The sequence below is a fragment of the Quercus suber genome, unplaced genomic scaffold (assembly GCF_002906115.3).
Source record: "Quercus suber isolate HL8 unplaced genomic scaffold, Cork oak 2.0 scaffold_103, whole genome shotgun sequence".
In the NCBI taxonomy this organism is placed as follows: Eukaryota; Viridiplantae; Streptophyta; class Magnoliopsida; order Fagales; family Fagaceae; genus Quercus; species Quercus suber.
Genome location: NW_027069568.1, coordinates 640,353 through 667,451, shown reverse-complemented (window position 1 = coordinate 667,451; position 27,099 = coordinate 640,353). Strand labels below are relative to the sequence as shown.

Here is a 27,099-nt window from a genome sequence, read left to right as displayed (position 1 = left end):
GTATGAGAGTAGTCATGTACTGAGGGGGACAGTTAGTATAGGACTTGTTGATAGGGGAGTGTTTTTGTTTATAAGGGATGTAGTAAGGACTTTTGTATCTTTTCTTTTCTTTCTCTTTTAGATACATTGTTTTTTGTATATTAGTCTTCTGACAACTTAGTGATAGCAAACATTGTATTTATCATTGATATATATATATATATATATATTTGATGATGTTGTTATCACATTTCACCTATCCCTCCATGTGTTATTTCTTTTCTCTCTTTATACACATGTTTCTTATAATTGTATTCAATCTTTTATTTCTATTTCACATTAAGATTCCTTGATGAGATTTGTTTAAAGTATTTCATAAATACAGGTTGTGAAAGTCTATCATGCCATGAACTTTTTCCTTGCAAAGTTTTTCAAGAGTTTGTGTTAGGATTAGATTTTATTTATTCAACAATTGATTAAGAGTTGAGTGCTTTATGACTTCTCTCATATTTCATTTGTTTGTTGTGATCTTGCCACAGATTGGTAAATGGGAAGATTGTTAGGACATGTGTGGAACATGTTATGAACATATGTCATTTAGAATTGACTAATCCTTTAACAAAACGCATTTTACTTGTAATTGGGTAGATCTAGGATGTGTTTAATACTTCAAGGAACAAGAGTTCAAGTCCAAGTATTGAAGTCATGCAAATCTGTCCAAAAATCAAGTGAAAAAGTGATGTTCATTAAAGTTTGACAGATAGCTTGACAGATGTATCTATCGAGGTTTAAATTATTCGAAACTCGACAGTTGTATCTATCTAGAATTACGAAATTCAAATTTCTAGATCTGTTTTTCATGCATATCCAAGCTATGTATTGAAGTTTTCTTTTCTCACAACCCTAGACATATATAAGGATTATTTTAAGGGCCGTCATAAGGTGTTTGCACTTGTTGTTGCATGCATATTGTGACCAGAGAAAATTTGCCCTAGTTTATCTTTCTCTTGAAGAAGCTACTACGTTTGTACGCTGTAGGGTTTTGTGACCAAAGAGCTTCTTGATCTTCATCACGTAGATGAACTGAAGAACTTTGCAGCCAACATCATCCTCAAGTTGGTGTGTTAGTCATGTACTTGGATCTGTGCATTAATTGGTTAGTCACGTACTTAGAGCCATGCATTAAAAGGAGATATTGTCACTACATTACAAGTCCAATTGTGTATTGGGGTAAGGGTTTAACTGTAAGTTGGTATAAAGTACTGAGATTCCTTTAGTTGTAACCGCATGTTTTGATAATAGTGGATTCTTGGGAGTGGTGACCTTAAATTCACCTAGTGGGGCTTTGCCTCGGTGGTTTTTCCTATTTGTAAACAAATCACTAGTGTTAAATTTATTTTTTGCTGCATTTAACTTAGGTGGTGATTTGTTTGTGCTACCATGCGTATTACATGTTAATTGACTTGGCTAATTAATTGGTTAATTTACCCAATGAGTCAATACATTCATGGCCTATCATTTATCAAAATCCAAATTTCAAAGTTAAATAAACAGTAGCTAAATTAATTGTCACGAATAATTATGACCTTCTTGCCCATTTCTACAGAAAGGCAAACAAAGAAAGAAAGGGTTAGGGAAATATTAAAAATGGGATTAATGCTTGTTCTTAATTTTTATAAAACCCTCACTTTTTGATCTTGATTTCTCTTATTCTTTTATATATTTTTTTAAAATGTTTTGGGATGAGAGAAACATAAAATAAGAGCAAGCGAAAGTGACATGAATATGGTAGTTGCTTTGGTGTTTTGTCTAATAATATAAGGAGACAAGAGTTAATTTGTTTACAATTTTTGAATTGTGACTGTTAGGTTAAAATAGATTAATCTTGGTTAATTAATTCAATTACCCAAGTTGATTAATTAGTTCAAATTACATGTAAATTGTGGAGGCATAAACAAATCACTAAATAGACTAGAATATAATAAAAATTATATTTGACATGGTGATTTGTTAACTAATGAGGAAAACCCCTTACAAGGCAAAAATCCCACTGGGTGATTTTTAGGTCTCCACTCCTAAGAATCACTAATCAAGAATAAAGCAGTTACAAGTACAAGGAATCATACCACTACTCTGGACTATCTTGAAGTACTAACCTATAGTTGAACCTTTACACCAATCCCCAATTGCAATTGATCTTGTAGAGACTTCTTCCTTTGTATGGATCCTAGTATAAGTGACTATCTTTCTAGCAACTGATGTTTGTTGTTGGATGCAAAGTTCTTCACTTCAATACACATTAAAGATATGAAAACATTTGGTTACAAAACCCTAAGGCGGATAAGAATGCAATAACTTCACCAAAAGTGTATGAGTTTTCTAATTGAGCCTCTGTGTCTTTGATGACTTCAAATTAAAGCTTTTATACACTTTAGAAGTTTAGTGAACAAAGCCCTAGTAAATCCAAGTCATTATGTGCTAAAACACAAATCTAATATTTATGTTTCTATGAAGCTCGATAGATCAAGAGGTGTGAAGAGGTATCGAGACACTTCATTAATTCTTGATAGATACTAATATCGAGCTAGTGTTCAGATTCACTTTTTCAACTTTTCTTCACTTGTTTCTTGGTACAATCTTTATGTCTACAATAATATCACTTGTCTTTGTAAGGTTGAATTTATTCAATCATTTTATTGGCTTTATTTCGTGCCAAATTTGTTTATAATTCAGCATTTAGAAACCCTGTATTTAGGTGAGAATCATGTAAGGGTAGTGTGTGAGAGAGTGTGAAGAAAAGCTCAAAAGTGTGCACTCAAGAAGAGTCTCGTGACTGGATCTTGTGATTGGCTCGTGACTGAAGCATGTAGAGGGAACTGAAGGGTCACGCTAGCTATTGCACTATAGGATAAAACCTCCAGTCTGACCAGGTAGTTAGCTTGCGACTCAAACTCGTGACTCGTTTTAGTCGTGAGCTCGAGTAGCTAGAATGCCCTGTTTGATTGTAACTAACTTTTCGCATTCCTTATACACCTTACTATAAATACCCTTGTACCCACAAAATGTAGAGAGCTTCCAGAGAGAATTTCTAAAGAGAAACCCTAGAGAAAAACAAGATTGATTCATTCACAATTTTTCATCCTTTGATTCTCCAAATTCCTCTACTCTCACCATCTCCATTGATATATCCTTAAGAGGTACATTAGCCAAATCCTTATCTCACCATACTTATATCTATGAGAAGGCTTTTTGGTGCTTGGGAAGCCGTTCAGAAGGAACCAATTCATTTTGGTTGATGCAATGGGTGATTGCGGGATTCAGTAAGCTAGAGAAGACAAGGTTCGGCATAACCCTGTTGGAGCAAGAAGTTTGGAGGACATAGGTGCATTGGGTAGATTAGGCTTGGAGGGTCTTCTGCTATTCTTGTATCCCAACTTTATTCTCTAGTGGATTAGTGGCCGCTTGGAGGGCGGTAGAGAGGTTTTTCGCTGAGGACTTTGGTTTCCTCTTTGAAAACGCATTGCTGTGTTGTCTTTGTGATTGCATCTCTCTTCCCTTAATCTTTTCCTTTTAATTACTGCTGTGGCTGTGATTAATTTCAATTTAGATTGTTTTACCAATTCTATTTTAGCTTATTTTCATATTCCACACATACATTGTTTGATTATAAGCTTGTGTTGGTAAACGTTTATAGGTGTTTTATACATTATTTGAACTTTCAGTCTTGATTACTCAACATACTTCATGATATTCTAGAAATATCTTAGAACTACCTAGTTACATGTAAAGTATGTTTTGTCTAAGGATATGCTAACACATGAAAGATATGATCCAAATAGTGTAATAGCTAGAAAATCTAGGATACAAAATCAAAATTCTACTCTTTTTTTTTTTTTTAGATGGGTTGCATTTATATGTACTTTTCCAATTTATATTGTAAATACGAAACGAAATTATCAAAATTAGATTTTGTGATAAAATAGAAAATAATATTCTAATAGACACTGAATTTGTATGTTAAAGGAAAATTGTTATTAAATTTATTATAAAATTAATCATTGATTATTTTCAAAATATAAAGTTTCATTTTTATATATCATAAATGAAATTAATAGTTCTTTTATTTTATTACATTTTTTTAATATAAATATAAAAAAAAAATCTTGAGTTAAAGTAGACTTAATGAATGAATGATTTACCTCTATCTAAGTTACATAATTACCAATATTCTTGGCATGTGGAGTAAACAAATGAGTAGGGCGATTGTCTTATCTCTTAATATGTGTAACTAGAACCTGGCGAAAGTCTTTAAACTTGTGTTGAATCTCATCAATTACATTGGCAATCATAGCTGGTTTTTCACTGGATCCATTCAAGGCACTGAAACCAGTCTTTGAATCACACTCAAATACAACATCACGGATGCCTACATTCCATGCAAAAGTAATCCCCTCCTCCATTACCATTGCCTTGCTCTCCAAAGGTCCCAATGGGTAGTGTAATTTCTTACTTAAAGTCATTGTTACACGGCCTGCATAGTCCTGAATTACCACCCAACCCCAATTGACTGATCAACATTGAAAGTGGCACCATCAACATTTAGTTTCTACTATGGAGGGATAGGTTATATGATTTTTTTTAGGAGAAAGAATTGGATGATATAGTTAAAATGGCATTTTGTGGATGAATATTAGCCGATTAAAAATTTATCACTTCCTTTTAGTTTGGGCTTTTACAACTCATATTTATTACATCATTGGAAATAAATAGATTATAAAATTTATAATATTAATAGTTGAAATATATCACTACATAATATTAGCAAAGTAAATTGATGGACCGAGTAATTACCCTTGTCCGAGGAGGCTAGCCTGGACGAAGATAGAGTGTCATGAAAGCTGCCATTTAATGCCTCGACGGTTACATATCAGTAAAAAGATTGTTGGGGCCCTAATAAAGGCTAAATTGAAGACCTGGGACGTTACCCAAGCTCTCCTTAAACCACCGTTTAAGGAGAGAAACGACTACTAAAGAAAGCCGGTATATATAGGCCTACAAAATCCAAGAGAAGGTACAAACATTCTTTTCAGCTTAGAACCCTACTACTAAGTTCTCTTCATCTCTCAAGCTATATTCTTTGACTTTATCATCGGAGACTCCGTGGCCAGCACCACACTAGTGACCATCCTGAGAGGATCCTATTCTCCTTTTTTAACTTTACAAGAACTTGGACGAGCTCGTGTTGATCCATCTAGACGAACCTACTTACTAACGATTTCTGCATCATTAGTTAGGCGCCATCTGTGGGAAACGATAATTTCATACTTCGGTCTAAATGTGTACTTCAATTCAATCCCACGGTCAAAATGGAGTCTAACACACCACAAGATTCTACAACACTTGTGCTATAGATCTAGACATTTATGGCTAGTGTGGAGGAGCTCACTAGGTAGAACTAGGAGATGAGATTACAGTTACAACAGAAGGAGAATCGTTCACCCATGGGGACTAGGACTAACCGGAATGATGATGAAGATAGCCACAGAAGAGATGACCACCGACGACCAAACACTTCTGACGAAGCAAATTCAGGCCTCCTCAAAGAAATGAGGAGAGAAATGGTCAAGGGAAGTCCTAGTCCATTTGGATGGGATGGTCAGAAGGACAGACTCGCCCTTCACCGTGAAAGTCTTGGAGTGCCATATGCCCCCAAAGTTTTGTCTCCCATAACTTGAGTCGTTTGATGGTCTGAAAGATCCGTTGGACCATATTACTACCTTCAAGATGACTTTGAGTCTACAATAACCCTCGAAACGGGATATTGTGCCGCTCCTTTTTTACCACCCTTAAGGAAGCAGCGCAAATGTGGTTTAGTAAGCTAGCAACATCGTCCATTGACAACTTCGAACAACTGGGCAACTCTTTTGTGTGCCATTTCATTGGTGGACAACACCTAAAAAGGCCTGCAGACCATCTGTTCACTATTAGGCAAGGGGAAAAGGAGACCCTAAGATTATATGTGAAGTGTTTCACCAGAGACGTCCTAGAAGTTGATGAAGCAGATGACAAGGTGCAATTAACCACCTTCAAAGCCAGGCTAAAATCCAAAGAGTTTGTGGTTGCTTTTGCGAAAAGTCCCCTGCAGACGATGGCAAAAATATTGTTGAAAGCTCAGAAGTACATGAACGCCGAAGATGCCCTAGTCGCAATAGGGTGGGAGAATAAGCCCAAAGAGAAGGAGGGCAAAAGAGAAGACCAGAAGGGATGTAAGAGAGAAAGGAGAGATCGTCAAAGTTCAGATGGGAGCAAGCAGAGAGACGATAAAACATCTCGAATGGTAAAATTTACCCCTCTGGTTATGCCTGTTGATAAAATTTTATTGCAGATTAAGGACGATTATTATCTCAAGTGTCCAAAGCCGCTGCACTCATCACCCAATGTGCGCGACAAGAGAAAATATTACCTCTTCCATAAAGACTATGGCCATTACACTGAGGATTGTAGAGACTTGAAGGAACAGATAGAGGAACTCATTTAGAAGGGGAAGCTACATAAGTTTGTGAAAAAGGGGGAATCTAGTAGACTTAGAAATGATAACAAGGAGAAGCACAAAACTGTTCCCAAGGACAAGGACAATGCGTTCAATCGTCCATATAGTTTGATAGGAGAGATAAAGACGATCGCAAGAGGACCATCCACAGAAGGATCCTTAAATCCCTTAAGAAGTCAGAACAAAGACAAGTAAATAGTTTCCACAGGATACCACCCATAAAGCAGAGAAGATGCTAAAGGTGTAAAGCAACTGCACAACGACCCCTTGGTTATCATGCTTATGATAGAAGGATTTAACATCAGACGGATTCTAATAGATAATGGAAGCTCTGCAGATATTATCTACCTCTTTGCTTTCCAGCAGGAGGATTCAACATCAAGCGAATTCTAATAGATAATGGAAGCTCTATAGACATTATCTACCTTTTTGCTTTCCAGCAGTTGAAGGTAGATCCCAAAAGGTTACAGCCCGTTGAATCCCCCCTCGTTAGTTTCAGATGAGACCGAGTATACTCCAAAGGTATAGTAGCATTGATGATCATAGTGGAATCTCAACCCCCAACAGTGTTAGCTGCAAAGGAGAATCACACATGGATGATTGAGGAGAAGGAGGAGGAGAAAGTAGAAGTCTTGGAAATTGTGGAACAGGTAGACAGAGAACCAATAAAGACCATGAAAATAGGGACAAACTTGAGCGCTCAGATGAAGAGAAGGCTAGTCCAATTCCTTAAGAGCAATTTGGATATTTTTGCACGAAGTCATGAGGACATGCTGGGCATAACAACCAAAGTCATCCAACACCATCTGAATATAGACCCTTAGAGGAAGATTGTTCAGTAAAGACAACGAATCTTTGCCCCTGAACGAAACAAAGCCATCATGGATGAGGTAAACAAATTGCTAGCAGCCAATTTTATCTGAGAAGTCTACTACCTAGATTGGCTGGCCAACATTGTCCTAATAAAGAAAGCAAATGGGAAATGAAGGATGTGCGTGGACTTCATGAACTTGAATAAGGCTTGCTTAAAAAACATCTTTCCCCTACCAAGACTAGATCAACTTGTGAACTCCATGGCAAGGCATAGGCTCCTCACATTCATGGATGCATTCTCAGGATACAACCAAATCAAGATGTCAGAAGAAGACCAAGAGAAGACTGCCTTCATCACTAGCCAGGGGCTCTATTGCTACAAGGTAATACCCTTTAGACTGAAGAATGTAGGGGTGACTTACCAGAGGTTAATCAACAAAATGTTCGATAAATAGATTGGGAGAAACATGGAGGTATACGTGGATGATATGCTTATCAAGAGTAAGGAGGAAGACACACACCTGGACGACCTCAAGGAGACCTTCACGACCCTTAGATAGTACTAAATGAGGCTGAATCCTAGCAAATGCACCTTCGAGGTTGCATTAGGAAAGTTCTTGGGGTTCATGGTGTCCTATCGAAGGATAGAAGCTAACCTAGAAAAAGTACTGGCTATATTAGAGATGAGATCACCAAGAACAGTGAAGGAAATCCAAAAGTTAACTGGAAGGATCACGACCCTCAACATGTTCATCTCTAAAGCAATGAAAAAATGCCTACCTTTCTTCGAAACCCTGAAGCAAGCTTTTACCTAGACAGAGGAGTGCGAAAAATCCTTCCAAGAATTGAAATGCTACCTAAGTAACCCTTCACTCCTCAGCCCATCAAAGGAAGGGGAGAACCTGTTTTTGTACTTAGCAGTGTTAGCCACTGCCATGAGTACAACTTTGATTCAAGAAGATAATATAATGTAGCTCCCGATTTACTATCAGCCAAACTTTCCAAGGATCTGAGGCAAAGTATCCACGGATTGAGAAGATTGTCTTTGCCCTAATCGTTACCTCTCGTAAACTATGTCCATACTTCTAGGCAAACCTTATTGTGGTAATGATTGACCAGCCAATAAGGAAATCAATGAACAAGCTTGAAGTTGCAGGAAGAATGAGGCAATAGGCAGTTGAGCTCAGCTAGTTCGACATCGAATGCCACCCCAGGACAGCGATCAAGGCATAGGCATTAGCAAACTTTGTTGCCAAGTTCACAATTCCAGATGAAAAAGAAATCCTAAATGAATCAGAGAGATAGACGATCCAAACCGATGGGTCGTCAGCCCGAAAAAGGAGTAGGGGTCATCATCAACACTTTAGAAGGAAACGTCCTTGGGTACGGAGTGCAACTTCAATTCCCCACCACCAACAATGAAGTAGAATACGAGGCCATATTGGCAGGGCTCAAGATTAGGAGAGCTTTAGGTGCTAGGAAATTACAACTTGAAAGCGATTCTAAATTGGTGATAAGGCAAATAAAGGGTGATTATGAAGCAAAAGAGGACAAGATGTACAAATACCTCAAGCTGACAAACCACCTAACCCAAGAGTTTGATCGGGTAGACTTCACACAGGTCCCTAGGAACTAGAACTCGGAAGTAGATGAAGTAACGAGGCAAGCATCTTCTGAAGAAAGAACAATGTCACCAGATTTGAAAAAAGAAGTGCAAAAGCATCCTAGCATTGAAGAATTCCACGCTATTGCGATTCAAAACCAAAATAGTTGGATGACTCCGATTCTTTCTTTCCTCTGAGACAGACAACTTCTAGCTAATTTTGATGAAGCCAAGAACGTTAGAAAGCGAGCAACTAGGTTCATGATCTTTAATGACACCTTGTATAAAAGAGGGTTCTCCATGCCCTACCTAAAGTGTGTCGAAGAAGATAAAGCTAAGTGTATTCTAGATGAGATCCATGAAGGAATATGTGGAGAACCCACGGGCTCGAGATCCTTGGTAAGCAAGATCATCAAAACAGGTTACTTCTGGCTTACCGTACAGAGAGATGCAAGGGAGTTCATTGAATGGTGCGACAAGTGCCAACGGTTCGGGAATTTTCAGCGAGTCTCAGGAGAGAAGATGACGGCCATAACTTCCCTGTGGCCATTCACTCAATGGGGGATAGACATCGTGGGCCCTTTACCTCAAGGTAAAAGACAGGTAAAGTTCTTATTAGTTGCAATTAACTATTTTACATAATGTGTTGAAGCAGAAGCACTACCAACTATCATGGAGGCAAAGATACAAAACTTTGTATGGAGAAACATAGTTTGCAGGTTTGGAATACAAAGGATGATAATATTAGACAACGAATGCCTATTCGATACTCAAGACTTCAGAAACTTTTGCTCGGGACTAGGAATTAAGAGCTAGTTTTCTTCTCCAAGACATTTGTAAGCCAACGGACAAACGGAAGTGACGAATCAAACACTATTGAAGATCATCAAAGTTCAATTGGAAGAGGCAAAAGATGCATGGCTAGAGGAATTGCCAAATGTCTTGTGGGCATACAGAACCATCGTGAAGACCTTGATAACATAGATGCCATTCAGACTCACCTATGGCATCGAATCAGTAATACCAGTTGAAGTAGGAGTCACCAGCATGAGAAGAGAAGTTTTCCGCGAAGATAACAATGACGATCGATTGAAAGTCAACCTAGATTGCTAGGACAAAATAAGGGAAGAAGCATCTCAGGAGATGGCAAAGTATCAATAGATAATGACTGAGTACTGTAACAAGAGAGTGAAGCTCAGAAGACTTGACATAGTAGACCTTGTCCTACGCAGAGTCACCCCTGCAACGAAGGATTCAACATAGAGAAAGCTCAGGCCAACCTGGTAAGGACCTTATAACCATTCAAGACAAGGAATGTACCATTTGGAGTCAATGGATGGGAAAAAATTACCATGACCATGGAACATCTAGCATTTGAAAAAGTATTGTTAGTAGAGATAAGGTACTGTTGTAATCATGAGAATAAACACCGTCATTCGAAAAAAAGTAATAAGTACAATTCGGCGAATATTCAACAAATTGTGTACAAATATATGCCAAAAAAAGGGGCTAAGTGATAAAAATTCCCTAAACAGATGTACATTACTAACAAAGCCAAGTGATAAGATTCCTTAAATGTATGTAAACCACCTCAAAAATGGCTAAGTGATAAAATTTCCTAAATGGATATACATCACTGACGAAGCCAAGTGATAAGATTCCTTAAATGAATGTAAATCACCCAAAAATAGCTAAGTGATAAAATTCCCTAAACGGATGTAAATCACTCAGCCAAGTGATAGAATTCCTAATAAGGATACAAATCACATGAAAATGACTAAGTCATAAAATCTTGATGAAATCAAGTTTCTTCGCAAACACAGATCGCCAAGAATGGAGAGGTGATGGCCATTGGAGGTCAAGCAAGCAAAAATCACGCAAAGATGAATAAAAAGAAAGCAGAACAACCATCCAAGGTAAGGTAAATGAACAATGGCATAAACAGATAATCATAGAGAAGATTGGTTCAAGGTTAATATTTAAAGCCCAAAAACACACTAGGCACATTCCAAAAAGAAAAAAGAAAAAAGAAAATGATGAATATGCTTAAACAGTAGCCTCGCCACCACCAACCGTATCGATAGGAGCGTCCTCAGGTTCACAATCATTGCCCTATGGAGCATTCTCTTCGAGAGCAGCAGTAGCAGCTTAGGCGGCCTCATCAGCCTCCATCTCCTTATCCACTTCCTCGAAATCCAAATCCTCCAAGTTAACTCCAGAGGAATGCTTCACCATGTACCATTTGAGGACCTTAAAGCCCTTGTAATACCAGCTGAAGAGTACGGTGTTATATTCTTTAGTTTGCTGGAAAGCCTGGACGGCCTTAGCAGCCATGGACTTAACCTTTTGGTTCGCGGCTTGGAGTTGTTCATCATTTTGCAGTGTTAGCTGCTTCTCGACCTTGAGCTTGTCAGCCAACATTGTGGCCTTCTCCCTAGCTATGCTAGTATTGTCCATGGTAGTAATGAGGTCCCTCCTCAGCTTTGCAGCCTCGGCCACTGAAGCCTTCACTTTGAACTCTACCACCATGGCCTTCTCCTCTTAGCCAAGGTACTCAGCAGATATGTGGATCACCTCTCCTAGAGCCTATTTTCTCCTTTCCCATGGCCATAGTCCTCTACCTCTTTGGACAAGGAGTGAGCTCTTCCAAGGAGGTCGTGGGAGAGGTCGTCCTCGTGGCTTTAGGGACGGAGACAATTAGGGTGACTGAAACCCCATTCTCAATGACTCGAACCACTTTCTTCCCTAGGCTCAAAAGGGGCTCATTCTTCTTGGCCTTCATTTTGGCATACATCACCTGATTGAGCTTGGTTGTAATTTCTACGTAAAAAAGAAAGTGAAAAAAAGACCAAAAGAAAAAAAAAAAAAAAAAAAAAAAAACTTTTCACTGGATCCATTCAAGGCACTGAAACCAGTCTTTGAATCACACTCAAATACAACATCACGGATGCCTACATTCCATGCAAAAGTAATCCCCTCCTCCATTACCATTGCCTTGCTCTCCAAAGGTCCCAATGGGTAGTGTAATTTCTTACTTAAAGTCATTGTTACACGGCCTGCATAGTCCTGAATTACCACCCAACCCCAATTGACTGATCAACATTGAAAGTGGCACCATCAACATTTAGTTTCTACTATGGAGGGATAGGTTATATGATTTTTTTTAGGAGAAAGAATTGGATGATATAGTTAAAATGGCATTTTGTGGATGAATATTAGCCGATTAAAAATTTATCACTTCCTTTTAGTTTGGGCTTTTACAACTCATATTTATTACATCATTGGAAATAAATAGATTATAAAATTTATAATATTAATAGTTGAAATATATCACTACATAATATTAGCAAAGTAAATTGATGGACCGAGTAATTACCCTTGTCCGAGGAGGCTAGCCTGGACGAAGATAGAGTGTCATGAAAGTTGCCATTTAATGCCTCGACAGTTACATATCAGTAAAAAGATTGTTGGGGCCCTAATAAAGGCTAAATTGAAGACCTGAGACGTTACCCAAGCTCTCCTTAAACCACCGTTTAAGGAAAGAAACGGCTACTAAAGAAAGCCGGTATATATAGGCCTACAAAATCCAAGAGAAGGTACAAACATTCTTTTCAGCTTAGAACCCTACTACTAAGTTCTCTTCATCTCTCAAGCTATATTCTTTGACTTTATCATCGGAGACTCTGTGGCCAGCACCACACTAGTGACCACCCTGAGAGGATCCCATTCTCTTTTTTTAACTTTACAAGAACTTGGACGAGCTCGTGTTGATCCATCTAGACGAACCTACTTACTAACGATTTCTGCATCATTAGTTAGGCACCATCTGTGGGAAACGATAATTTCATACTTCGGTCTAAATGTGTACTTCAATTCAATCCCACGGTCAAAATGGAGTCTAACACACCACAAGATTCTACAACACTAGTGCTATAGATCTAGACATTTATGGCCAGTGTGGAGGAGCTCACTAGGTAGAACTAGGAGATGAGATTACAGTTACAACAGGAGGAGAATCGTTCACCCATGGGGACTAGGACTAATCGGAATGATGATGAAGATAGCCACAGAAGAGATGACCACCGATGACCAAACACTTCTGACGAAGCAAATTCAGGCCTCCTCAGAGAAATGAGGAGAGAAATGGTCAAGGGAAGTCCTAGTCCATTTGGATGGGATGGTCAGAAGGACAGACTCGCCTTTCACCATGAAAGTCTTGGAGTGCCATATGCCCCCAAAGTTTCGTCTCCCATAACTTGAGTCATTTGATGGTCTGAATGATCCGTTGGACCATATTACTACCTTCAAGATGACTTTGAGTCTACAATAACCCCCGAAACGGGATATTGTGCTGCTCCTTTTTTACCACCCTTAAGGAAGCAGTACGAATGTGGTTTAGTAAGCTAGCAACATCGTCCATTGATAACTTCGAACAACTGGGCAACTCTTTTGTGTGCCATTTCGTTGGTGGACAACACCTAAAAAGGCCTGCAGACCATCTGTTCACCGTTAGGCAAGGGGAAAAGGAGACCCTAAGATTATACGTGAAGTGTTTCACCAGAGACGTCCTAGAAGTTGATGAAGCAGATGACAAGGTGCAATTAACCACCTTCAAAGCCAGGCTAAAATCCAAAGAGTTTGTGGTTGCTTTCACGAAAAGTTCCCTGCAGACGATGGCAAAAATATTGTTGAAAGCTCAGAAGTACATGAATGCTGAAGATGCCATAGTTGCAATAGGGTGGGAGAATAAGCCCAAAGAGAAGGAGGGCAAAAAAGAAGACCAGAAGGGATGTAAGAGAGAAAGGAGAGATCGTCAAAGTTCAGATGGGAGCAAGTAGAGAGACGATAAAACATCTCGAATGGTAAAATTTACCCATCTAGTTATGCCTGTTGATAAAATTTTATTGCAGATTAAGGACGATTATTATCTCAAGTGTCCAAAGCCGCTGCACTCATCACCCAATGTGCGCGACAAGAGAAAATATTACCTCTTCCATAAAGACTATGGCCATTACACTGAGGATTGTAGAGACTTGAAGGAACAGATAGAGGAACTCATTCAAAAGGGGAAGCTACATAAGTTTGTGAAAAGGGGGGAATCTAGTAGACTTAGAAATGATAACAAGGAGAAGCACAAAACTGTTCCCAAGGACAAGGACAATGCGTTCAATCGTCCATATAGTTCGATAGGAGAAATAAAGACGATCGCAAGAGGACCATCCACAGAAGGATCCTTAAATCCCTTAAAAAGTCAGAACAAAGACAAGTAAATAGTTTCCACAGGATACCACCCATAAAGAAGAGAAGATGCTAAAGGTGTAAAGCAACTGCACAACGACCCCTTGGTTATCATGCTTATGATAGAAGGATTTAACATCAGGCAGATTCTAATAGATAATGGAAGCTCTGCAGATATTATCTACCTCTTCGCTTTCCAGCAGAAGGATTCAACATCAAGCGAATTCTAATAGATAATGGAAGCTCTACAGACATTATCTACCTTTTTGCTTTCCAGCAATTGAAGGTAGATCCCAAAAGGTTACAGCCCGTTGAATCCCCTCTCGTTAGTTTCAGATGAGACCGAGTATACTCTAAAGGTATAGTAGCATTGATGATCATAGTGGAATCTCAACCCCCAACAGTGTTAGCTGCAAAGGAGAACCATACATGGATGATTAAGGAGAAGGAGGAGGAGAAAGTAGAAGTCTTGGAAATTGTGGAACAGGTAGACAGAGAACCAATAAAGACCATGAAAATAGGGACAAACTTGAGCGCTCAGATGAAGAGAAGGCTAGTCCAATTCCTTAAGAGCAATTTGGATATTTTTGTATGGAGTCATGAGGACATGCTGGGCATAACAACCAAAGTCATCCAACACCATCTGAATATAGACCCTTAGAGGAAGATTGTTCAGTAAAGACGACGAATCTTTGCCCCTGAACGAAACAAAGCCATCATGGATGAGGTAAACAAATTGCTAGCAGCCAATTTTATCTGAGAAGTCTACTACCTAGATTGGCTGGCCAACATTGTCCTAGTAAAGAAAGCAAATGGGAAATGAAGGATGTGCGTGGACTTCATGAACTTGAATAAGGCTTGCTTAAAAAACATCTTCCCCCTACCAAGAATAGATCAACTTGTGAACTCCATGGCAAGGAATAGGCTCCTCACATTCATGGATGCGTTCTCAGGATACAACCAAATCAAGATTTCAGAAGAAGACCAAGAGAAGACTGCCTTCATCACTAGCCAGGGACTCTACTGCTACAAGGTAATACCCTTTAGACTGAAGAATGTAGGGGTGACTTACCAGAGGTTAATCAACAAAATGTTCGATAAATAGATTGGGAGAAACATGGAGGTATACGTGGATGATATGCTTATCAAGAGTAAGGAGGAAGACACACACCTGGACGACCTCAAGGAGACCTTCACGACCCATAGATAGTACTAAATGAGGCTGAATCCTAGCAAATGTGCCTTCGAGGTTGCATTAGGAAATTTCTTGGGGTTCATGGTGTCCTATCGAAGGATAGAAGCTAACCTAGAAAAAGAACTGGCTATATTAGAGATGAGATCACCAAGAACAGTGAAGGAAATCCAGAAGTTAACTGGAAGGATCACGGCCCTCAACATGTTCGTCTCTAAAGCAATGAGAAAATGCCTACCTTTCTTCGAAACCCTGAAGCAAGCTTTTACCTAGACAGAGGAGTGCGAAAAAGCCTTCCAAGAATTGAAATGCTACCTAAGTAACCCTTCACTCCTCAGCCCATCAAAGGAAGGGGAGAACCTGTTTTTGTACTTAGCAGTGTTAGCCACTGCCATGAGTACAACTTTGATCCAAGAAGATAATATAATGCAGCTCCCGATTTACTATCAGCCAAGCTTTCCAAGGATCTGAGGCAAAGTATCCACAGATTGAGAAGATTGTCTTTGCCTTAATCGTTACCTCTCGTAAACTATGTCCCTACTTGCAGGCAAACCTTATTGTGTTAATGATTGACCAGCCAATAAGGAAATCAATGAACAAGCTTGAAGTTGCAGGAAGAATGAGGCAATAGGCAGTTGAGCTCAGCTAGTTCGACATCGAATGCCACCCCAGGACAGTGATCAAGGCATAGGCATTAGCAGACTTTGTTGCCAAGTTCACAATTCCAGATGAAAAAGAAATCCTAAATGAATCAGAGAGATGGACGATCCAAACTGATGGGTCGTCAGCCCGAAAAAGGAGTAGGGGTCATCATCAACACTTTAGAAGGAAACGTCCTTGGGTACGGAGTGCAACTTCAATTTCCCACCACCAACAATGAAGTAGAATACGAGGCCATATTGGCAGGGCTCAAGATCAGGAGAGCTTTAGGTGCCAGGAAATTACTCCTTGAAAGCGATTCTAAATTGGTGATAAGGCAGATAAAGGGTGATTATGAAGCAAAAGAGGACAAGATGTACAAATACCTCAAGCTGACAAACCACCTAACCTAAGAGTTTGATCGGGTAGACTTGACACAGGCCCCTAGGAACTAGAACTCGGAAGTAGATGAAGTAACGAGGCAAGCATCTTCTGAAGAAAGAACAATGTCACCAGATTTGAAAAAAGAAGTGCAAAAGCATCCTAGCATTGAAGAATTCCACGCTATTGTGATTAAAAACCAAAATAGTTGGATGACTCCGATTCTCTTTTTCCTCTGAGACAAGCAACTTCTAGCTAATTTCAATGAAGCCAAGAATGTTAGAAAGCTAGCAACTAGGTTCATGATCTTGAATGACACCTTGTATAAAAGAGGGTTCTCCATGCCCTACCTAAAGTGTGTCGAAGAAGATAAAGCTAAGTGTATTCTGGATGAAATCCACGAAGGAATATGTGGAGAACCCACGGGCTCGAGATCCTTGGTAAGCAAGATCATCAAAACAGGTTACTTCTGGCTTACCATACAGAGAGATGTAAGGGAGTTCATTGAATGGTGCGACAAGTGCCAACAGTTCGGGAATTTCCAGCGAGTCTCAGGAGAGAAGATGACGGCCATAACTTCCCTGTGGCCATTCGCTCAACAGGTAAAGTTCTTATTAGTTGCAATTAACTATTTTACATAATGTGTTGAAGCAGAAGCACTACCAACTATCACGGAGGCAAAGATACAAAACTTTGTATGGAGAAACATAGTTTGCAGGTTTGGAATACAAAGGATGATAATATTAGACAACGGATGCCTATTCGATACTCAAGACTTCAGAAACTTTTGCTCGGGACTAGGAATTAAGAGCCAGTTTTCTTCTCCAAGACATTTGTAAGCCAATGGACAAACGGAAGTGACGAATCAAACACTATTGAAGATCATCAAAGTTCAATTGGAAGAGGCAAAAGATGCATGGCTAGAGGAATTGCCAAATGTCTTGTGGGCATACAGAACCATCGTGAAGACCTTGATAACATAGATGCCATTCAAACTCACCAATGGCATCGAATCAATAATACCAGTTGAAGTAGGAGTCACCAGCATGAGAAGAGAAGTTTTCCGCAAAGATAACAATGACGATCGATTGAAAGTCAACCTAGATTGCTAGGACAAAATAAGGGAAGAAGCATCTCAAGAGATGGCAAAGTATCAGTAGATAATGATTGAGTACTGCAACAAGAGAGTGAAGCTCAGAAGACTTGACATAGTAGACCTTGTCCTACGTAGAGTCACCCCTGCAACGAAGGATTCAACATAGAGAAAGCTCAGGCCAACCTGGTAAGGACCTTATAACCATTCAAGACAAGGAATGTACCATTTGAAGTCAATGGATGGGAAAAAATTACCATGACCATGGAACATCTAGCATTTGAAAAAGTATTGTTAGTAGAGATAAGGTACTGTTGTAATCATGAGAATAAACACTGTCATTCGAAAAAAAGTAATAAGTACAATTCGGCGAATATTCAACAAATTGTGTACAAATATATGCCAAAAAAAAGGGCTAAGTGATAAAAATTCCCTAAACAGATGTACATTACTAACAAAGCCAAGTGATAAGATTCCTTAAGTGTATGTAAACCACCTCAAAAATGGCTAAGTGATAAAATTTCCTAAATGGATATAAATCACTGACGAAGCCAAGTGATAAGATTCCTTAAATGAATGTAAATCACCCAAAAATAGCTAAGTGATAAAATTCCTTAAACAGATGTAAATCACTCAGCCAAGTGATAGAATTCCTAATAAGGATACAAATCACATGAAAATGACTAAGTCATAAAATCTTGATGAAATCAAGTTTCTTTGCAAACACAGATCGCCAAGAATGGAGAGGTGACGACCATTGGAGGTCAAGCAAGCAAAAATCACGCAAAGATGAATAAAAAGAAAGCAGAACAACCATCCAAGGTAAGGTAAATGAACAATGGCATAAACAGATAATCATAGAGAAGATTGGTTCAAGGTTAATATTTAAAGCCCAAAAACACACTAGGCAGATTCCAAAAAAAGAAGAAAAAAGAAAAGAAAATGATGAATAGGGGAATGCTTAAACAGTAGCCTCGTCACCACCAACCGTATCGACAGGAGCGTCCTCAGGTTCACAATCATTGCCCTATGGAGCATTCTCTTCGAGAGCAGCAATAGCAGCTTAGGCGGCCTCATCAGCCTCCATCTCCTTATCCACTTCCTCAAAATCCAAATCCTCCAAGTTAACTCCAGAGGAATGCTTCACCATGTACCATTTGAGGACCTTAAAGCCCTTGTAATACCAGCTGAAGAGTACGATGTTATATTCTTTAGTTTGCTGGAAAGCCTGGACGGCCTTAGCAGCCATGGACTTAACCTTTTGGTTCACGGCTTGGAGTTGTTCATCATTTTGCAGTGTTAGCTGCTTCTCGACCTTGAGCTTGTTAGCCAACATTATGGCCTTCTCCCTAGCTATGCTAGTATTGTCCATGGTAGTAATGAGGTCCCTCCTCAGCTTTGTAGCCTCAGCCACTGAAGCCTTCACTTTGAACTCTACCACCATGGCCTTCTCCTCTTAGCCAAGGTACTCAGCAGATATGTGGATCACCTCTCCTAGAGCCTATTTTCTCCTTTCCCATGGCCATAGTCCTCTACCTCTTTGGACAAGGAGTGAGCTCTTCCAGGGAGGTCGTGGGAGAGGCTGTCCTCGTGGCTTTAGGGACGGAGACAATCAGGGTGATTGAAACCCCATTCTCAATGACTCGAACCACTTTCTTCCCTAGGCTCAAAAGGGGCTCATTCTTCTTGGCCTTTATTTTGGCATACATCTCCTGAATGAGCTTGGTTGTAATTTCTACGTAAAAAAGAAAGTGAAAAAAAGACCAAAAAAAAAAAAAAAACCAAAACAAAATTCACTTTTTTCTTTGATCTTGATAGTGTGCAGGATGAAGGGGGAAAGCTTTGGACCCAGGAAGTGACGAGCCAAAGTTCGGGGATCGATGAGGTCGTCAATGTCATTGATCATCTTTGTGTACCTAGTGGCCGCCTAGATGCATTCCTTATATTTGCTTTTGAGCCTAGGGTGCTCCTTAATTGCGAATGCATAATAAACAAAGGTTAGTGATGAATCAGGTTTGAGAAGAGAACTGTCAAAAAGCAAGTAGGGGACTACGCACCTAAGTTCGGGGACCTCCACCAACGAAGCATTCTAGGAACCTCACCCCAAAAGTCGTCAGAAAGTCTCTCCCTTCCATCTCAAGACACGAAGAAGTATTTGGACTTGCAATATCGAAAGGACGAAGGAAGATTTGTAATAATCCTCTCCTTCTCATAGTACCCAAAGTCTTTGGACTCCTTTAGATGATATAGGTGAATGAACTCATCTGACCTGATCATATCACCTTTAGTGACAACCATCCAAATCTCCATACAGCTAATCACTATCCTCCACAAGTTTGGCATAAGTTGCCCTAGAGCAATGTTGAAATGGTTCAAGAGTTCCATGATGAATGGATGGATGGGGAACCTAAGACCACATTGGAAAGCATCCTTGTAGAAGCACACTTCTCTAGGTGAGAAATGATAGGCTTTTTCCCCTTCTTGAGGAAGATGAATCCTGACCTCCTCGGGGAACTAGAATTTGTCCCTAAACCTAAAAAAGGTGTTAGCGTTTAGGGTGCAATCTTCCCTAAGGGCATGGAAGGGCCTGATCTCCCTCCGTCCATACGACGAAGGGCTCGATGCAGTAGTATCTCCTCCTGCCTCGATGGGGTCATCACTAGATGACAACCCTGTCTCAAGCTCACTAGACCTTACCTTAGACGCTACCTCCCTCTCATGCACTATCTCCTTAAACCAATTCAAGGATCGATGTAGCATAGGATGCAAATCAACCAACACAAAACCTAAATTGCTATCCCTAAATACGAAATCCTTAAGTGGGGGGCGTTGGGTGCTAAAAGAACCAAAGGATGCCCCTAAATAGGCAAAGAGAAATGAATGGAGGGACAGAGTTGCCTAACCTCGAAGCTCTCAACCATGGAACTAAAAAAGGAAAAAAAGGGGGAAATTTCTATCCTTAAATGGAAAAGGAAAGGCAAGTAATTTTCACTATAAAAAAGGAGAAGAAAAAGAAACCATACCTTAGAAAACCGGACTTAGAGAGGAAAGAGTTAGTGGAATGTAAAAAAGCTCGAAGAAGAAAAACGCAAATAACAATGGCGCAACAGAGAGAAAAAGTGAAGAAGAAAAAGAAAAATGAAGTGGCTTAAAAAGCTAGACTTGGAAAACTAAAAAATGGCGGGAAACCCAAAAGTCCCTCGAACAAAGCGCTGGTATCCACCATTGAGAGTGTGCCACGTGGCCACGATACGTATGGCGCTGCCACTCCGCCTTAAATGCAAACACAACTAGAATGTTGAGAGTCACATCCGAGCAAAACGACCTTTCGTATTCTTGAGATCATTAACACATGTAAGGACAATCTCAGAATAGGGGGGCAACTGATGGATCGAGTAATTGCCCTTGTCCAAGGAGGCTAGCTTGGACAAAGATAAAGTGTCATGAAAGCTTTCATTTAATGCCCTAACTGTTACACATTAGTAAGAAGACAATTGGGCCATAGTAAAGGCCAAATTGAAGACCTGAGATGTTACTCAAGCTCTCCTTAAACCACTATTTAAGGAAAGCAACGGCTACTAAAGAAAGTTGGTATATATAGGCATACAAAATCCAAGAGAAGGTATAGACATTCTACTCATCTTAGACCTTACTACTAAGATCTCTATATCTCTCAAGCCATATTTATTAACTTTATCATCGGAGACTCCGTGGCCAGCACCACTTCGGTGACCACCCTGAGAGGATCCCATTCTCCTTTTTTTAACTTTGCAGGAACTTGGACGAGCTCGTGTTGATCTATCTAGATGAACCTACTTATTAACGATTTCTGCATCATCATAAATGATATTATTATTTATTAGAGAGTTCTCTTGAATAAATCACTGCATTATTTAATGGTTGTGTTAGATTCTAAAGATTTAGGATTAAATGTTTAGAGTCCTAATCTTTTTATATTGGCAAACCGAGAACAAAAACATGTCTAGAATAGGTGTTAGACATTGCTCAAGGTAATTCAAGTCAAGTCTCAAGAACATTCAAGCTACAAGAAAAAGAATTGAAATTCAGTGAAGCTCGATTGATTGAAGAATAGGCTTAACTAATTGAAAATTGTAGTTAAGCAGTTTCCATAGAATTATAAATCAGGCCCAAGCTTGTGAAATCGTTTAAGGTTTCAATCCAACTTTGCTAAGTATAAAAGGAAAACCCTAACAAGGGTTTGAAGACTCTTGGAAGACTTTTGAGTTACTCTTATGAGATCTGAGAAGTTTTGTACCTTCTAACTCCACAAGTATATACCAGAATTAGATTTATAATCAAGTGCTAGTGGAATCTATTTGTTACTGCAAGATGAACAAGTGGTGATTTGAAATCTTTGAGTGGGATCTCAAAGTCATAAGCATGGGAGCTTATGTGCTGTAAATCCAGGAGAGAAGAGTCTGTGGATTTAGAGCTTGCACGTGGTCGTGTCAATAAGTTACTACTAGAGGTAGCAATAGATTTAGGGTTAAACCTTATTGTAAAAACTTCAATTCTTTGTTAGTGGATTTGTTTACCTTGAGGATAGTTAGGTCAAATCCTCTCCAAGTTTTTACCATGAAACAGTTCGTTTTATTGATTTTCCTAGGTAATCATATCTATGTGTTATTTATTTTTCTGCTGCTATGCATGATATGATCCTTCATTGTTTAACGCAAATCTCATAATTAACCTAATAATCACTTGGTTAATATATTAGGTTAAACAATCTATTTTAAGGGGTATAAACAAAGAAATAGGTTGAAATATATATATATATATATATATGTATATGTATGTATGTATATTCTGTTGATTTTCCAGCAATTAATTTTGTTTATACAATGCATATTAGTTCCGGAGAGCCAAGAATTCGTGTCGGAGCTAGCTAAACTCTCAGCAAAAGATGGTAGTTCTAATGTGAACCTAAGTAAGTCAAAGCTGCCAAAATACGGTAGTTGCTATGGTGTTTTGTCTACTGATGAGACGGGAGGTAGTTCTCGGCAACCATTGAAACAAGGAGGAGTTACACCGTTGTTTCTAGCTACTAAGTCAGGCTGCGTAGAGATTGTTAAAGAAATACTCAAAATATACCCTCAGGCAGTAGAGCACATAGATGATGAAGGGCAGTGCATATTGCATGTAGCTATCAAGTACCGCCAGTTGGAGGTATTCGAGCATGTGTCTAAAATGGAAGTACCGATGAGGTGGTTGGTACGAAGGCTTGACAACAATGGGAACACTATTTTACATATGGTTGGAATGCCAATACATGATTATGTACCTGAAAAGATGTTGGGCCCTGCACTTCAATTGCAAGAAGAGCTGCTCTGGTTTGAGGTACTCTTCTCTCTAACTCCACTCTCATCTGCCCTGCAATCCTTGCTTTGATTTTTTTTTTTTCTCCTTCTATTTTTTGGAAATGAATAAAGCCAGCTGCAACCTGCAATGGCTCGTGGAGGAGGGTGAATAGGAGATTAGAACTAGTGATCCTTCGTTCTTGAAAAATATTTATCCCCTTAATGACTATACTAGTACATATAATGATTAATGACACTTGTAATTAAGTATTTTTATTTTTATTTTTTGTTTTTTTACATAAGGCTTTTAAGGGGAATTATACTTAGGAAAATTAGTACTTGGCCTTATCACAATTATTTTTATATTGAATTATTATTTTTAAATAATATAAACATATATATTTAATTTCTTTTTTTGGTTTCCCATAGTGTTTTCTCAAATCTTTCACTTAGAGATTAAACACTGTTAGCAAGGGGTGGACTTATAGCGGGGTAAATCGCTGATCTAGAGAGTTTTTTCAAAGTACTGGTACCTAGACTTGAACTGAGAAACACCCAGTCAAATCCGAGATAACCACTTTAAAACTGAGTGTCCAACCACTTGGCCAACCTATTGGGTTATTTATTTAAATTTTAAACTATGATTGATAGACTCTTTATATATGAAAACAAAGATTAGGTTAAAAGTATATTTTTCTTTTTTTTTTTATTAAAAAGAATCTTGTTAAATTTCAAATTTATCTTTTAAAAATTTGTCACTTTAATTGAATCAGCCTCGGAAATATAATTAAGATACCTTTTTAAAGTGAATTTTCAGCTGGTTCGTCAGATGCATGTGCTTGTCGTAAAATGTATGTTTCTGTGTGCAGCGTGTAAAGTCAGTTACAAAAGAGGCTTTCGTTTGTCATCAGAACAATATGAAAGAGACAGCTGAAGCATTATTTGCTACTACGAAATCCAAGCTCCGGAATTCAGCAAGAGATTGGCTAATTCGCACATCAGAAGGATGTTCCATTGTGGCAGTTCTCATCGCGACAGTTGCCTTTACAGCAGCCTACACAATACCAGGAGGTCCTGATCAAAAAACTGGTTTTCCAGTCCTTCTCTATCACCCTTTCTTTGTGGTCTCCACGGCAAGTGATGTACTCTCACTTGCATGTGCTTTGATTTCCTTGCCGTTGTTGGTTTCCTACTCTGTCTAGGGACACCTATTTCTTCCGCAGCAATCAAGCCGAAATTCACCGTTCCTCCATCCGCCTTCAAGGTGGGAGCAATAATAATTCCAGTCGAGAAAACCCAGAGGGAGAACACTTTGGTTCCCAGGATACATCACAGACCAAGCTATTTTCCGTTTAAGAAAGCCAAATTGTTGCACTTATGAAAAGCAGTCTTCTGTCATGGTATGTGTAGGAATTCTTCATGGGAACTAGAGAGACAAACGGTGTTGATATGTATATAACTCTTGAATTTGTGGTTACTACAATATTGTTTGCTGTGATATATATATATATATATATGTAAGGTTGAATTTAATCAACCATTTAATTGGTTTTATTCCGTGACCAATTTGCTCATAATTTAGCACTTAGAAACCCTGTATTTAGGTGGGAAAATTGTAAGGGTAGTGTGTGAGAAGATGTGAAGAAAAGCTCAAGAGTGTGCAAAAAAAACAGAGTCTCGCGGCTAGGGCTCGCGGGTGGATCGCGATTGGCAAGCCGCGAAAGGCAGGCACGTGAGAGGCACACTAGGAAGCTGAAAGGTCGCGCCAGCTGTCATGCTACAGGACAAAAGTTCCAGTCTGGCCAGGCCGTTACGTCGCGACTAGATTTCGTGACTTGGCCAAGCCGCGAGATCAAGTCACAAACTTTCCCTGTTTGGCAAAAACTGACGTTTTGCATTCCTTTCTCACCCTACTATATATACACCCTTATACCCATCATATTGAAAGAGCTTCCAGAGAGAATTTTGTGAAAGAAAACCCTAGAGAAAAACAAGATTGCCTCATCTCCAATCTTCATCCAAAGAGTCTCTACAAATTCCTTTACTCTCTTCCTCTCCATTGTCATACCCTTGAGAGGTCATTTACCAAACCCTTATCTCACCACACCCACGTCTGTGAGAAGGTCCATTTGGTGCTTTGGGAAGCAGTTTGGAAAGGAACCAATATACATTGGTTGATGCTATGGTCAAGTAGCGGAATCCGGCAAGCTAAAGAAGAAATAGGTTCGGCGTAATCTCATTGGAGCAAGAAGCTTGGAGGGCTTAGGTACTTGGGTAGATTAGGCTTGGAGGGTCTTCTGCTGTTCATGTATCCCAACTATATTCTTTAGTGGATTTTATCACCGCTTGGAGGGCGGCGGAGAGGTTTTACGCCGAGGACTTCAGTTTCCTCTTCGATAACACATCGTGTGTTGTCCATGCGTTTGCATCTTTCCTTCCTTTATCTTTGCCTTATATTTACTGCTGTGGATGTGTTTATATTTGGTTTAGATTGGTTATCAATTTTGTTATAAGCTTGTTATCATATTCCGCATATTAACTGTTTGATATAAAGCTTGAATTGGTATTTTTGTAATTTGGGGTCTAAACGTTCAAGGGTGTTTCATACCCATTTTGAACTTTCAATATATTTATATAAAACATATAATCAACTCTTGAATTTTTGGTTACTATTGAATTGTTCTAGCCCAAAAAATAAAAAAACAAAACTATATAACCCACTTTGCTTGTAAATACTATCTGAAATCGCTCTTCAGTCTTAACTGACCAAAGCGAGAGTACCGGTATGATACTAGCCAAATACCATTCAAAGGTTAAGTTAGAGAGTGAAAATTTCAACAACTCTAGAGTGCTAAAGCAGGGAAAAATTATGTGTACCTTGATTTGTTAGGGATTTTGGAGTTTTTATAGTAGTGTAGAATTGACCTTAATTTCTTAGTGAAGAGGGTATTTCCTTGTAGAGAAGATCCTCACTAATGCTCACAATTTACGGGATCCTTTCCTTATAGGGATTCCTCCAATTGTAGTTGGGCGTAGAGTGCAAGACATTTACATACTAGGATTCTTGGAGACCACTCATGCCATGAAGGTGACACATAGATGCCACGAAGGGGACACGTGGCTTCAGCGGATTGTCTCGCTTAGGTCCGTCTGCCTCGAGGAATCTAACTGTCGTATCTCGTCTCCGTCCATGTTGTAAGTCCATTTTCTTTAAGGAGTATAACCTTCGTATCTCCTATCCATCTAAATCATAAGCCCGTCTCTTTTGGCGACTCCGTCACTAACGTTTGCTCATGTTATTTATGTCCGTCTACTTGGGGATTTTATCCCTATCACTAAGGTTGCTAATAATAATAAAGAGTCTGCCAACTGATTGGAGCAATGCCTATTTTTCTCATTGGTACTCCTCTTGCTCAAAAGCACCACCTTCAACATGGGGATGGTCCACTAGTAGATGCCACCAACTATCGCAATATTGTGGGTGCCCAACAATATCGCACATTGACTTGTCCTAATCTCACTCATGCTATGTACTTACTATGTCAGTTTATGAATCACCCTGGGGTTTCACATTTTCAGGTTATGAAGCATATTTTACACTATTTAGAGCACTTATAATAAAGGTGTTATAGCTGTTATAATGCTATTTTAGCAACTAAAATACCAAAATGCAAGCCACAGCAAAGGAGTTATACCTAAATATTTTAGCAACAGAGCTTCAGTAAGTTGTCATCTTTGACAACCTACTGTAGCTCTTAACTTATAAATAAAAATAATATTTTATTTGTTCTCTCTCATCCTTTATTTTAAAAAAATATTTTCCCTTTCTCTCTTTCATTCTTCATTCTTTTCCTCCTTATTTTTTTTTATTTTTTATTATTTTTTTTTTACATGTTCACTTTCCCTTTCATTGTTGGATTGTGGTGGTGGTGGATCGTGGATCATGATTGAGATTTGGTCCAATTTTGTCTTGGGTCGTGAATGGTTGGTCATATCTGATCGTAGAAGCGCGACGGCAGTGGGTTGACTCTCTTTTCCTCCATTGTTTTCTCTCTAGATCGAATCCAAGCTTAAATGTTCTGATAATTTTTTGTTTTGTTTGGGTTTTAGTTGATCTTGTGTTTTTGGTTGATTTGGTGGGTTTTGGGATTTGTGATTGGGCTTTGATTTGGGTTGAGGTGTGGACGATGGCTGGTGGCAATGGGTGTGGGCAGTGGTGGTTGGTGGCAATGGGTGTGGTAGTGGGTTTTGGTTTTTATTTTTATTTTTTTATTATGGTGAATGGTGGCTTAG

The 27,099-nt window shown here is 39.1% G+C and overlaps 1 protein-coding gene across 1 annotated transcript in view; it reads left to right on the top strand.

Moving 5' to 3' along the window:
- Positions 1–24,008, top strand: part of LOC112007407 (uncharacterized) — a 47,174-nt gene extending 23,166 nt beyond the window's left edge. The window contains exons 4-5 of the mRNA XM_065775000.1: positions 22,362–22,846; positions 23,676–24,008. Coding sequence (XP_065631072.1) covers positions 22,362–22,846; positions 23,676–24,008 — 818 coding nt within the window. The remainder of the gene's footprint in view (positions 1–22,361; positions 22,847–23,675) is intronic.
- Positions 24,009–27,099: the final 3,091 nt, after the last annotated feature.